The sequence below is a fragment of the Ranitomeya imitator genome, chromosome 4 (genome assembly GCF_032444005.1).
Source record: "Ranitomeya imitator isolate aRanImi1 chromosome 4, aRanImi1.pri, whole genome shotgun sequence".
In the NCBI taxonomy this organism is placed as follows: Eukaryota; Metazoa; Chordata; class Amphibia; order Anura; family Dendrobatidae; genus Ranitomeya; species Ranitomeya imitator.
Window position 1 is genome coordinate 628,656,760 of NC_091285.1, and position 14,039 is coordinate 628,670,798.

Sequence of the window (14,039 nt, forward strand, 5' to 3'; positions counted from 1 at the left end):
GGGCATCGCTCAGTACTGCGGTGGACGTGGGCATCGCTCAGTACTGCGGTGGACGTGGGCATCGCTCAGTACTGCGGTGGACGTGGGCATCGCTCAGTACTGCGGTGGACGTGGGCATCGCTCAGTACTGCGGTGGACGTGGGCATCGCTCAGTACTGCGGTGGACGTGGGCATCGCTCAGTACTGCGGTGGACGTGGGCTTCGCTCAGTACTGCGGTGGACGTGGGCTTCGCTCAGTACTGCGGTGGACGTGGGCTTCGCTCAGTACTGCGGTGGACGTGGGCTTCGCTCAGTACTGCGGTGGACGTGGGCTTCGCTCAGTACTGCGGTGGACGTGGGCTTCGCTCAGTACTGCGGTGGACGTGGGCTTCGCTCAGTACTGCGGTGGACGTGGGCTTCGCTCAGTACTGCGGTGGACGTGGGCTTCGCTCAGTACTGCGGTGGACGTGGGCATCGCTCAGTACTGCGGTGGACGTGGGCATCGCTCAGTACTGCGGTGGACGTGGGCATCGCTCAGTACTGCGGTGGACGTGGGCATCGCTCAGTACTGCGGTGGACGTGGGCATCGCTCAGTACTGCGGTGGACGTGGGCTTCGCTCAGTACTGCGGTGGACGTGGGCTTCGCTCAGTACTGCGGTGGACGTGGGCATCGCTCAGTACTGCGGTGGACGTGGGCATCGCTCAGTACTGCGGTGGACGTGGGCTTCGCTCAGTACTGCGGTGGACGTGGGCTTCGCTCAGTACTGCGGTGGACGTGGGCTTCGCTCAGTACTGCGGTGGACGTGGGCTTCGCTCAGTACTGCGGTGGACGTGGGCATCGCTCAGTACTGCGGTGGACGTGGGCATCGCTCAGTACTGCGGTGGACGTGGGCATCGCTCAGTACTGCGGTGGACGTGGGCTTCGCTCAGTACTGCGGTGGACGTGGGCATCGCTCAGTACTGCGGTGGACGTGGGCATCGCTCAGTACTGCGGTGGACGTGGGCATCGCTCAGTACTGCGGTGGACGTGGGCATCGCTCAGTACTGCGGTGGACGTGGGCTTCGCTCAGTACTGCGGTGGACGTGGGCTTCGCTCAGTACTGCGGTGGACGTGGGCTTCGCTCAGTACTGCGGTGGACGTGATGCATGTTACGTCTTCAGGCTGCCTCTTTATTTTTTATTTTTTTTTTACCATCAGGCGCAGGACTTGCACTTTTGACTCTCCTGCAGTCACTATGATCACTTTGTGCTGTTTGAGGAAATAATGCTTTTATTAAGGAGGAAATGGCGATGTGTAGGAGGTGACTGTTAACCACCTGCGCAATCTCTCCACAGGCCTGTGTGTGTCACCATGCCTCTGATACAAGCCAGAAATTGGGGAGATAAATTTGTGGCCAATTTTCGTAACATTTCCTTTAAATACTGGGACCATGGTGTGGGACAGTGTCTCGCAGTTTATGATTAAGTAACAACCACAGATACACCAATCACTAAATGCCAATAAATGATAATATCAATAAAAACTAATAAAATGTATATATTGATGTCAGTGGCTAGTGTCCTGTGGAAAAAGAAGTGTAAGAAACACCAACGTGCCAGACGAGAACAACCACAGCCGATATGGAATAGTCCAAGAAAAAGCCACCAGACAGGGATATGGTACAAGAATGTCTTTATTATATCTAATTGGCAACTATTAACAATAATAAAAAAATCAGAAATGTATGTGCGCACAAAGGGACAATATAATTAGTAATTAAAATCAATAAAAAATAGTACAGGCTGACCCAAAGGAAATATATAAATAAATGTAGAATAACGGGTACATACACCCCCAGAAAAATTATTATAAATAACTGAAATCATATGGCCAGAGATTACATATACCTATCATGGACGTTCTAACATATGTGCAAAATATAGCAAAGAGTCCTTAATCACAAATGCCAAAATGTGCGTGCAAAACTGCAATATAAAGTGCTAAAAAAGGGGAAAACTTATATAAATAAATATTAATTAATATGGCATTTGATAATATGCCATAAGGTGTATAGTGCAAAAAGTGCAATATTGTGCAAGGACCGTAGGAGTTGTAAAAAGTGCATAGACCAAACAAGTATAGAGTTAATGGCAGTGTACTACTAAATTGTAATGTGCAAAAAGCGCCAAGAGTGGTCATATGTAAATAACTGGACGTTTGTACAATTGTATAACATGAGATCTTAATGCTGTCCAAAGACAGGAAGAAACTACCACTGTCCGGCCTCCGTTTAGCCTAAATAGCAGTTTATGGTAGATACTTCCAGTACCTCCTCAAAAAAAAACCAACCCAAAAACAAAAGTAATTTTGTCAAAGTACTTGCACCCCTTGTCAAATTAATATATTTCTTTTTATATGAACAAAAAAAAAACCATCTTTTCTGGTAATTTGTCCCCTTCTTCCAGGCCTGAGCAAAAAAAGATCAGCAATAGATGCTCCTCTTCTGGACCAGCATGCATCCTCAGTAGGTTGTGCCGTCCCACCGGGTCTGCTGAGATAAACATCCAAAGAGAGCGATGCATAAGTGTGCAACCATTTAGTAGCCACTGATTGGCTGCAGCGCTCACCTGAAACCCATCTTGGATATTGATCCTAGTAAGCCAGCGAGGTTGTCGTTTTTTTTTTTTTGTTTTTTTTTTTCTACTTCGCTGATCCCTTTTAATAAGGATTGTCCAGTAATGGAAAACCTCATCCAGGTGTAACTGTATTACCAGAAGTCTTGTTTCAGTCATAATCACATGTTAGATGTTTGCTCTATGGTTGTCCAGTTGCTGAGACCTTCATCTGAAGGTGCACTCATAGACTCGAAAACCCCACTGATCAACCTGCCTGAGTCAAAGGCTTTCTAAGAGTGCAATTACTCTTTAAATGGTCACCAACAAATATGAAAAAACTTTGTACTATATGTTATCTGAGAGAACTGCTTCTTTCTCCTCTTGTTAGCCACTCTTCTGCTCCCTAATTCGGAAATATTCCTATTAATCAAAACAAGACGGTCTGCCAGCTCACTGAGTGATCTGACTACAGCTCATTGTTAAAGTATATAGAGAGGGGAGCACAGTGAGAGGTTGGGCAGATGCTTTCTACTAAGTGTTTCTCCTCATTGCTGGATTCACATCCACGCTGCTCAGTACTGCTGTATAATATCCCTCATGCTGCTTCTGAGGTTGTGTTGTATAAAGAACAGGAGAGCAGGAATCTCTCATGACTGTGTGTACACTGTATAGGAGACATCATAGCAGTAAGTCTCCACCCACCAACTCAGAGACAACTGTAAATTAGAGCTAAAGCCTGATGAGCATTCACCCTACAAGTCCTGTAATGGCCATAATCGGCTAATTCTGAAAAGTGACCTGAAATCTCAGTTACATTATTAGAATCCTTTCATATTTAAACTTTATCTTCTGAAACCGATCACAGAATGAAAGTTCTTCTATATCTGATATGTACTATAGGATATACTCAACTTTGCTCCAGTGCATATAAAATAAAGTCGTCGAGTTAACAAATAATCATGATTAAAAATGGTCTACCGTTTTGTGTTTGCAGTTCCTATACACACTTATGTGTCTTTGTGGTTATAGACTTCAAATGTTGTATATTGGTGGTAGAGATTGGCAGCACCCACCTAGGCGGTACTGGTATTGTAATCCCCAGTGTTTCAAGTAGGAAAGAACACCCTGCTGTTGATGTAACATTTGGGTAGAGTTCTTTGATAAGTTATTGCAATGTTTCAGGCAGGGTAAGCCCTTTATCAAGCCATAAATTATTTGGATTGGGACATATGGCTGTCACACTCCCTCACCTGCTTCAGGTATTAGTCTAATGATCCCCACAATAAGTTTGATTCATTGAAAGGGAATTTGTCAGTAGGATCAACACCCCTATGCGTGTAGGGCATCGAGAGTTGGATAAAACAATACCTTGATATCTGCGATCCAGTGTTTTTATTCCAGAGAAATCCAAGTTTTTCTTAATATGTAAATGAGTTAAGGTCTATGGGCCGGACATGGATCTGCCTCCAGAGCTTATTTTTAAATGAATGGTGGCGTTAATGTGAGAAATATAATGACTGACAGTCTCACTGCAGAGCTGTGTGTGATAATAACACAGTACAGCAGAGCTAAGCATTGACTCATTACAAATATAGCTAACATAGAAAACAAGGAAACAGCCAAAACCAGATGATAAATGCACTAGCAGAATGCAGCAGGCACCCATGATAAAGGCAGAGGCAGCAAAGGTGCAAATTACTGATAGAAACAACCACCCACACACCTACCAAATTATGGAGGGGTTGGAACGCCAGTCGCACAGGTATGTGTGATGTGAAGTGGCCGAATGCAGGAGGCCCCTGCCTTTATCGTGGGTGCCTGCTGCATTTATCATCATCTTTATTTCCTTATGGTATGTTTTTCTCATTACAAATATATTTGCATACGCAATTGTCCTCTCATAGTGCTTCAGCTTCTCACCCACACGCAGCCAGCAGGGGCAGTACAGCAGAGCTGACAGGACATCTGCTGCTGCAAATGTGTTTGTAATGAAACAAAGTTCAGTTCTGCTGTACTGCGTTAACTGTCATCACACACAGCTCTTTATTGAGATCAGGAGAGCAAAGTGTTAGTCAATACATGTCTCATGCTATCAATACTCTATATATTAAAATATAATTTTTTTTTTTTTTATAAATAAGCATTGGAGGCAGATTCTCAGAAGATCTGTGGGCCGGGCACAGATCTCCAACAGCTCATTTACATTCCAATGAAATCCACGTTTGTCTTAATATAAGATATCAGTTTGCAGGTATCATTTTATTCAGCTCCCAATGACCTACATGGCCATGTAGACGGATGAGAAGGGTTGATCCTACTAACTGATTCTCTTTGACTTGATCTCATTTGACAGACGAATAGACAGTCCGTTTTTGTGGAGCAATGAGTTTTGGAATGTTAATCAAAGGAGGTTTTGGTACCTATAGTGCTGGTAGAATGCTGATAGAGGAACCACCCACTAAAAGAATGGATGATGGCAAGTTACAGAGCATTAGAAATTGTTGCAGTTCCTGGACTTGTGCCCCAAAAGCAGATTTTTGTCTTGAGTGATGAGTAGCAGGCTATTCTGGGAGTTGTAGTTCTATGGAAGCTGACGCGGCACAGACCACCTCTACTCAGGATTTTTTTCTTGCATTATATATTGCTGATTTTGACCTCTTTTATTGCAGGGCTCTTTTCACCTATGAAGGCAACAGCAATGACGTCAGACTGGCGGGCACTGGAGGTGTGTGGCTTGTGACCAGACGCAGGAAACCTTCGCAATACTGTTTGTCTCTGCTGTAACCACATGCTATCAGTAGTCCTCCTGCGATAATCTGCACTTCTACGTTGTTCTATTATAAACCATCTCGTGTCTGTGACTCCCACCATTCACTTCTTCTCCTCTTCTCATAGATGGAGGCCTGGAAGAACTTGTGGATGAGCTGAGCAGCGGAAAAGTGATGTATGCCTTCTGCCGCGTGCAGGACCCCAACTCCGGTCTCCCCAAATATGTCCTTATTAACTGGGTAAGGACATGGCTGTGTCATCAGGCTCTTACCGATTCCTTGTCCCACTCACGTCATGTATTCTTTCTTCTCCAGACAGGGGAAGGGGTGAATGATGCCAGGAAAGGGGTTTGTGCCAATCACGTCAGCACGTTGGCAAACTTTCTTAAGGTAAATATCCTGCGACCTTGCATCCATATATTTTCTTCCCATATCGGTCCATTGATACTGTATATTCAGGGTCTTGTAAAGTCTTTCTCATTGCAGATTGGGTGACATAAATGTTCACGTTTTTGCCAATTTCCTATGTAAAATATTCTCAATGAAAGTAAAAATCGCCATAACTGTTTTTTCTTTTGTACTCCATCCATCACAGAACACCTTTATCCAGCGAGGGGCGGATAGCACTATTCATCCAGAGCTTCCTGTTTTCTGAGTTTTAACACCTTTTTGACCTTTTAGACGTAATAATCCGTCCATGTGACCTAGGTCTATCTGACCAGGGACGCATTATTACGTCTGCGCGATCTCCCGCGCACACGGGTAGCGTGCAGACGATCGCCGCCAGGTGTCGGCTGATTCTGATAGCTGACATCAAGCGAGATTTGCATTCCAGGAGCCAGCAGCAGGCTGATAGTCCTTCTGCATTTGGATCGGAGACCCCCGTGACGTGAGGCGGGGTCCCAATCATTGCCAAGATGACCCAGTATAAGCGATCAGATTGCAAAAAATGATTGTCCCATACTGGGACAAAGTAAAAAAAAAATAATAATAATAAAAAAATATATATTTTTACAATTTAAAAAAACAAATACAATATCTTTTGATTTATTTATTAACCTATAAATAGATATTTAAATGAAGAAAAAAAACAACAAAAGTACACGTTTGTTATCGCCGCGTCCGCAGTGACCCGACCTATAAAACTGTCCCACTAGTTAACCCCTTTAGTGAACAACATAAAAAAAAAATAAAACAAGAAACAAGGCAAAAAACCATGCTTTATCATCATACTGCCAAACAAAAAGTGGAATAAACCCCCCCCCCCCAAAAAAAAAAAATCCTGAATTGCTGGTTTTTGTTCATTCTGCCTCCCAAAAATCGGAATAGAAAGTGATTAAAAAGGTCATGTGCCCAACAGTGGTACCAATAAAAACGTCATCTCGTCCTGCAATAAACAAGCCATCACATGACTCTCTGGGCCAAAATATGGAAAAACATAAAAATTTGAAAAAACAAAAAAAACAAACATACAAACCCATTATAAATCTGGTATTGCTGTAATCGCACCAACCCGAAGAATAAAGTCACCTAATCACTTTTATTCTGCCTCCCAAAGTTGACAGAAGGCTCGGCGCACACTTATCCTGCTCTGAGCGCTTGCATTGGGGTTTCTGTGTAAATCTGAAATACCTAACTCAGACGGAACTTCTGGTGGAAGATTCCCTATAATGAGGCAGATGGAGGCACTGTGGACGCTGTCTGAGCTGTAATCTGGTGGTGTTCATCTTCTTAGGATTACATAAAAGTGCCATCAGTCACAGTTTTGTGCACTTCCTAAAAGGACACCACTGAACAGAGGCCAGACAGAGTCCAGAGTATCTCTGCTGCCTCATTATAGTGAGTGGATCCCTCAGGGGTTTCATCTGAATCACGTCACTCAGAGATTTAGATGAAAACCCCAAAGTAAGTGCTCAGCGTAGAGCACCGGATAACTGTGATCCAAAACGTTATGTAAAATGTTCCCAATAAAAGCTTCAAGTCGATCCACAAAAAAAGCAACTCCCCACTCAGCTCTGTCATCTGTTAACGGAAATACAGGGGGCTTCCACATTACTGGTAGTACAAAGTCTCTGGAAAAGTGAAATGGCTCCTCACCCGCCAAAAGAAATTCAGCAAATTCTGTGCTCTCAAATCCTAATACTCCCTTCCTTCTGAGCCCCGTAGTGTACCTAAACCACACATATCATCCACATTTGGCATTTCTGTAGTGATGAGAGCCCACCTAACTTACGGGTGCGTGTCTCCAGAAGCACGGGCTGGGCATAATGTACTGGTGACTGCAACATCCTGGTCACTACAAGGGCAATTTTCACTCAGCAACATTGCTGTTTATTTTGACTCCATGGGTATTTTCCAGAAACAGTCACTACACCTGTAGATAAATTCCCCAAGGGGTATAATTTCCAAAATGGAGTCACTTAAGGGGGGATTCTGCTCTTCTAGCAAATGGGTGCTCTGTATATGGAGTTCGCAAACTATTCTAGGAAAATCTGCGCTCCAGGAGGCAAGTGGCGCTCTGTCCCTCCCGAGTCTCTCCATATGGCTAAAGGTACCTTCACACTAAGCGACGCTGCAGCGATACCGACAACGATGTCGATCGCTGCAGCGTCGCTGTTTGGTCGCTGGAGAGCTGTCACACAGACAGCTCTCCAGCGACCAACGATGCCGGTAACCAGGGTAAACATCGGGTTACTAAGCGCAGGGCCGCGCTTAGTAACCCGATGGTTACCATGGTTACCATCGTAAAAGTAAAAAAACAAACACTACATACTTACATTCCGCTGTCTGTCCTCCGGCGCTGTGCTTTCCTGCACTGACTGAGCACAGCGGCCGGAAAGCAGAGTGGTGACGTCACCGCTGTGCTTTCCGGCCGGCCGACGCTGACACAGGATGCAGGAGGAGTGCAGAGAAGCAGAGCGCCGGGGACAGACAGCAGAAGGTAAGTATGTAGTGTTTGTTTTTTTTACTTTTACGATGGTAACCAGGGTAAACATCAGGTTACTAAGCGCGGCCCTGCGCTTAGTAACCCGATGTTTACCCTGGTTACCAGTGAAGACATCGCTGAATCGGTGTCACACACGCCGGTTCAGCGATGTCAGCGGGTGATCCAGCGACGAAATAAGGTGCTGGCCTTCTAGCTCCGACCAGCGACAGCACAGCAGGATCCAGATCGCTGCTGTGTGTCACACAACGATATCGCTATCCAGGACGCTGCAACGTCACAAATCGCTAGCGATATCGTTGTGAAGTTGTTTAGTGTGAAGGTACCTTAATTAGCACTGTACAGCCACATAAGGGCTATGGCCGCATTCAGTAGAAATTGTGGGACAAATTTTGGTGCCATTGTTACACATTCCCCAGTGTGAAAATGTGAGATCTGGGACTTAAACAACATTTTGGTGGTAAAAATGTAGTTATTTTTTTCTTCACTGCCCAATGGTATAAAATTCTGTGACACACCTGTGCTGTCAATATGATCACTGCATTCCTAGATGAATTCATTGAGAGGTGTAGTTTTTAAAATGGGATCACTTCTGGGGGTTCTGCTGTTCTGGCAACACATGGGCTCTCACAGTGGGTCAAAGCACCTCCTAACCATAACAGTAAAATCTGGCTCTCCTTGCCTTCTGAGCTTTGCACTGTGCCTGAAAAATTCCCGACTACTTGTAGGGTAGTGGTGCACTCAGGAAGAAAAGGAGCTCAGTTTGTTGTAGAAAAATTAAAAACTTGGGGCCAAAAGGCCAGAACAACATTTTAGTGGTAAAAATGTCATGTATTCTTTCTTCACTGCTCAGTGGTATAAAATTCTGAGGCACATGTGGTGTCAATATGATCACTGCATCTCTAGATGAATTCATTGAAGAGTGTAGTTTGTAAAATGAGGTCACATATAGGGGGTTTCTGTTGTTCTGACACCTCCGGTGCTCTGCCAATGTAACATGGCACCCTCAAACCATTCCAGGAAAATCTGAATATGGCGCCTCTTCCCTTCTGAGCTTTGAACTGCGCCTCAAAAGCAGTTTTCCCCAAATATGGGGTATCTGCTTTCTCAGGAGAAGTTGTACAGAAAACTGTATGGTGCAACTTCTCCTGTTACCCATATGAAAATGCAAAATGTGGGGCCAAAATAAACATTTTTGTGAGGAAAATGTGGTGTTTTTGTTTTTTTCACAGCTCAATGTTATAAACTTCTGTGAAGCATCTGGGTATTCAAGGTGTTCACCACACATATAAGTACATTCCTTGAGGGGTCTAGTTTCCACAATGGGGTCACTTGCGGGGGGGTTTCCACTGTTTAGGCACATCAGGGGCTGTCCAAATAGGACATGACATCCGCTAATAATTCCAGGAAATTTTACATTCAAAAAGTCCAATGCCCCACTCCTTCCCTTCCGGGCACTCGCGTGCACCCAAACAGTAGTTTTCCCCCTCATATAGGGTATTGGCTTACTCAGGAGAAATTGCACTACAAATTGTATGGTGCAATATCTCCTGTTACCCTTATAAAAATGCTACATTTGGGGCTAAAATCATATTTGTAGGGAAAATGTGATTTTATTTTTATTTGTACGGCTCATCTTTATAAATTTCTGTGAAGCACCTGAGGGTTTAATGTGCTCACCACACATCTAGTTCTGTTCCTTGAGGGGTCTAGTTTTCAAAATGGTGTCACTTGTGTTGGATTTTCATTGTTTGGGCACATCAGGGGCTTACCAAATGGAACATGGCATCTGCCAATTGTTCCAGCAAATTTTGTATTCAAAAAGTCAACTGGCACGCCTTCCCTTCCGAGCTCAGCCGTGCGCCCAGACAGTGGTTTTCAACTTCATATGGGGTATTGCTCAGGAGAAATTACACTATAAATTTTGGGGTCCATTTTTTTTTTCTTTTCTCGTTACCCTTGACAAAATAAAAACATTTGGATCTGAAGTCAATTTTTGTCAAAATAAAGTTAAATATTCCTGTGAAGCACCTGAAGGGTTAAACTTCTTGAATGTGGTTTTGAGCATCTTGAGGGGTGCAGTTTTTAGAATCGTGTCACTTTTGGGTATCTTCTATCAATATAGACCCCTCAAAGTGACTTCAAATGTGAGGTTATTAATTTTTTTCCACTATCATGAAGTACAATGTCACGAAAAAACATACTCAAAATCAGTGGGACAAGTTGAAGCTTTCCAGAGTTATTACCTCATAAAATGACAGTGGTCAAAATTGTAAAAATTGGCTTGCTCATTAACGTGCAAACCACCCTCGGGGTCAAAGTATCATACCGACAGACCATGAACGTGGTCTACTAGATTTTATAGATTGGCACAACTTCTGCTTTCTCACTGTTTCGTTATATCCTGAATAGTGATGAGCGAATGTGCTCGGATAAGGTGTTATCTCAGCATGCTCGGGTTCTAACGGAGTGTCTTCGTGCTCGAAAAATGAGTCACCGCGGCCGCATGGCTCATGGCTGTTCTGCAGGTGCCTCACACGCAGAAATTGCCTAACAAACACAGGCATATGTTGCGCAGAAATGTTTTTTTATTTTTTTTATTTAGTGTTCCAAATATGATAATTGTTAGTATTGACAAAGGGGTTTGGCTCCCTGGGTAATTGAGAGTAGCCTAAAGACACCCCCCACAGAATCCTGTGAGCCACGCCCCTTGGTACAAAGATCATGAAAATTTGCACAAAATAAAAAGGCCCGTATCTCTGGAGCCTATGGCAGATGTAAAAAAGAAAATTGCATACTCCGGGAGCAGCGGGGATAAAAGAGCGAAACTGCTTCTCTTCATCTGGTGACAGGTCCTCTTTATACTCCTGTCAGTTATGAGATGTGACCCCCATGGACTGGTTTTTCCAGATGATCAATCGGAATGAGATCTGGAGAAGAATTTGGAGAGAAGTCATCACTGTCCTCTTTTTGTCATGTTCTTCCATTCCTAAACAGTTTTCGCAGGGGGGGAATTATCTTAGTGGAAGAGGACGCTGCCATTAAGTAATACCAGTGCCAATAAGGGATGTACATGTTCTGTACAATGTTTCGGTAGGTGGTGCTTATCAGAGTATCATCCACATCATGCCAGGGCCTAAAGTTTGCCAGCCCAACGTCACACTTTATCTGCCATGTTGTCTTTTCCCATAGTGCACATCTTGCCCAGGTAAGTGTCTATGAAAACCTGAGGCATTACACTAGGCCACCTTCCATGGTCCAGAGGACAATGGCCAGCATGTCCTTTCTGACCAGTTTATACACACATGCTATGGCTGGCATTGCAATTTTTGGGTCAGTGGCTCTTCTATTAGATTGGGCCCTACAGATTCATCTATGCTTCCCTCCTATCTATGAGGCTTGGGTACTAGTGTCCCTCAGTTGTCCTTCCTTGAGACACTTTTGGTCAATAACCACCAAGTTCCAAGAACATCGCGCCAAGTTCTAAGAACCTCTCGTCATTTTTAAGATCTTATGACCATTCGTTTAGTTATTATAATTTGACCCTTTTTGAAAATCACTCAGACTTTTGCTTCTAAAATTTTAGAAGGAACATAAAAAGACCCCTTCTTTTATGAAGTCCATGACATGGACATGACACAAATGTGGTAGAACGTCCAGAGAACGTCAAGTCTCGCTATCATTGTTTGATAGGACTGACCCGTTCTCCCCGGAAGTGTCTCCTCTCTGCCTGAAGCGTGGTTTCTCGGTGTCAGATCCAGGACTTGCATGGATTTTGGCTTTCTTCCTGGAAACATGTTTTTCTTAGAAGCAGCGATATGCTGTAAACTATGGCAACCATTTGGACTCCTGCTGCTAGACTCCCGCAGTAGTAGTGACAGCTCAGCCGATCAGCTGCTGTGCAGCACAATAAGTTCAGTCTCTCCTGTTGTAATAAAGGGACTCGAATGTCAGATTATATTTTGTCATTTGTGCAAAAAAAAAAAATCTTTGACGTCAGACTTCTATGGCGTGCGGAGCTCCGTTTCTGATCCGCTTTACAGTAGCGTATATTCACCCATGGCAGATTAGTTGCAGATGTGATACTGAAAACCAATTCATCTGAGTGTTTTTTTTGTTTGTTTGGGTTTTCAGATTTCATAAAACTTTTGTTCCCCAGCTTCAAATTGTTCTAAAAAATTACAACAACTGTGCTTTATTCACCCTCTCTGGGTCCAATTAGGAGTGTGCAGCCCATCTTTCAGTGCCTATTATTGTCTGCAGCGCTGACATTACGTCGTCAGTGCTGCAGCCATTCAGTAGCTGAGAGACTCTTGTAGAGCCGCCGAGCTCACTGATGGGCTGCAGCCCTGTTGATGTGAGGTCAGCGCTGCAGACAATAATAGGCACCAGTAATAATGGCTGAGATTCAGCACAGGACCCACAGTGTGAGTAAAGCTATTTTTATTATTAGTCTCAATTAATTAAAACTGGCGTTTCATACAGCAGATTTAATGAGAAGTGTGCATCAATAAGATGCACAGCCAGGAATATATATATATTTTTTTCTACTAATTCTGTGTATATGTAGTGTATTGCTATACTCGCCTTCTCCGGTATCCAGCACCGTTCTGCTCTTCTCAGTGACGTCACCGCTCTTCAGTCTCTCCAGATCATTCTATGCGTGCCCCCCTAAGTGGCTTTTACGATGTAGGGGCCCTTTCACACTTCTTTCTTCCCCACATTCAGTGGTCCTGTAGGGGCTTGCGTCCAAACCCCCGGCAAGACCTGAATCGGGTGCATATACCAATCGTCCCATTGACCATCATGATGCTGTGGTAGTCGGTGTGTTCTGTCGTGCATCATTTTCAGGTGTGTATGCCTACCAGAGACGGACTCCCAGATGTAGTAGACTGTATCTGGGTGTCTGCCTCCAGTAGGCGTAAAAGCCTGAAAATGATGCACAACTGAGCACACGGTGACAAATCAAGGTCATTGTTTTTTTTTCTAGTGCTTTACACCACTCCCTCCACCACTTTCATTGTGCTTGGTGATGTATGGCTGCTTGGCCAGGAAGCTCCCGGACGTTGGCGCAGTGTATGTGCTTATGTTAATACCAGAGGAGGTCTCGACTTTGCAGTCATGAAGTCGGCAGAGCGTTGATGACTTTTCTGCCCTCTGCTCCTCAGCACTCGTTGACCCTACTCTGTAACGTTACGGGGTCTCCACTGAGTCGCTGCAGTTCCTTTCACTTCTCAATAATATCACTCGCAGGTGAGGGTGGAATATGTAGGAAGGAAGAAATGTCAGGAACGGACTTGTTATCCCGGTGACCTCTATTGCAGGACCGTGCTGGTATCTGGGAGCTCTTTACCACCCGCCATGGTTGGGGGCCAGATGTTATAAAAACCTGATTTCAACGATTAAGACATGTGTCCTGGGACGCTAGTGGTGTACATGTGATTTAGTGGGCACGCTCACTAGTGTATGGTGGCAGCTGCTGCAGGAGAAATGGTCATTGGTAGACTAAACTGTTTTCTGAGGGTTCTGGAGCCTGATGAAGTGTGGCCTAATCAGTACAGCATTGGTTAAAAACAGTAGAGCGACTTTCTAATATTTGCTGAAGGCTGGGTTGTACTGAGCGAACAATTGGAGATAAGTGAAATGTTAAGACTTGGCTGCCTATGATGAGGAGATAATTGACACGCCAAGTGTATCTGTCATTAGAATGTGACTTTCCAGTTATTGGGGTCCTCGCTCCTCTGTACGATCTG

General features: G+C 44.3%; 1 protein-coding gene across 2 annotated transcripts in view; it reads left to right on the forward strand.

Moving 5' to 3' along the window:
• The window catches only part of DBNL (drebrin like), a 33,620-nt gene that overhangs the window by 6,048 nt on the left and 13,533 nt on the right, over positions 1–14,039 (forward strand). For both annotated transcript variants that reach the window (XM_069766688.1, XM_069766687.1), the window contains exons 2-4: positions 5,244–5,299; positions 5,470–5,582; positions 5,658–5,732. In XM_069766688.1, coding sequence (XP_069622789.1) covers positions 5,244–5,299; positions 5,470–5,582; positions 5,658–5,732 — 244 coding nt within the window. The remainder of the gene's footprint in view (positions 1–5,243; positions 5,300–5,469; positions 5,583–5,657; positions 5,733–14,039) is intronic.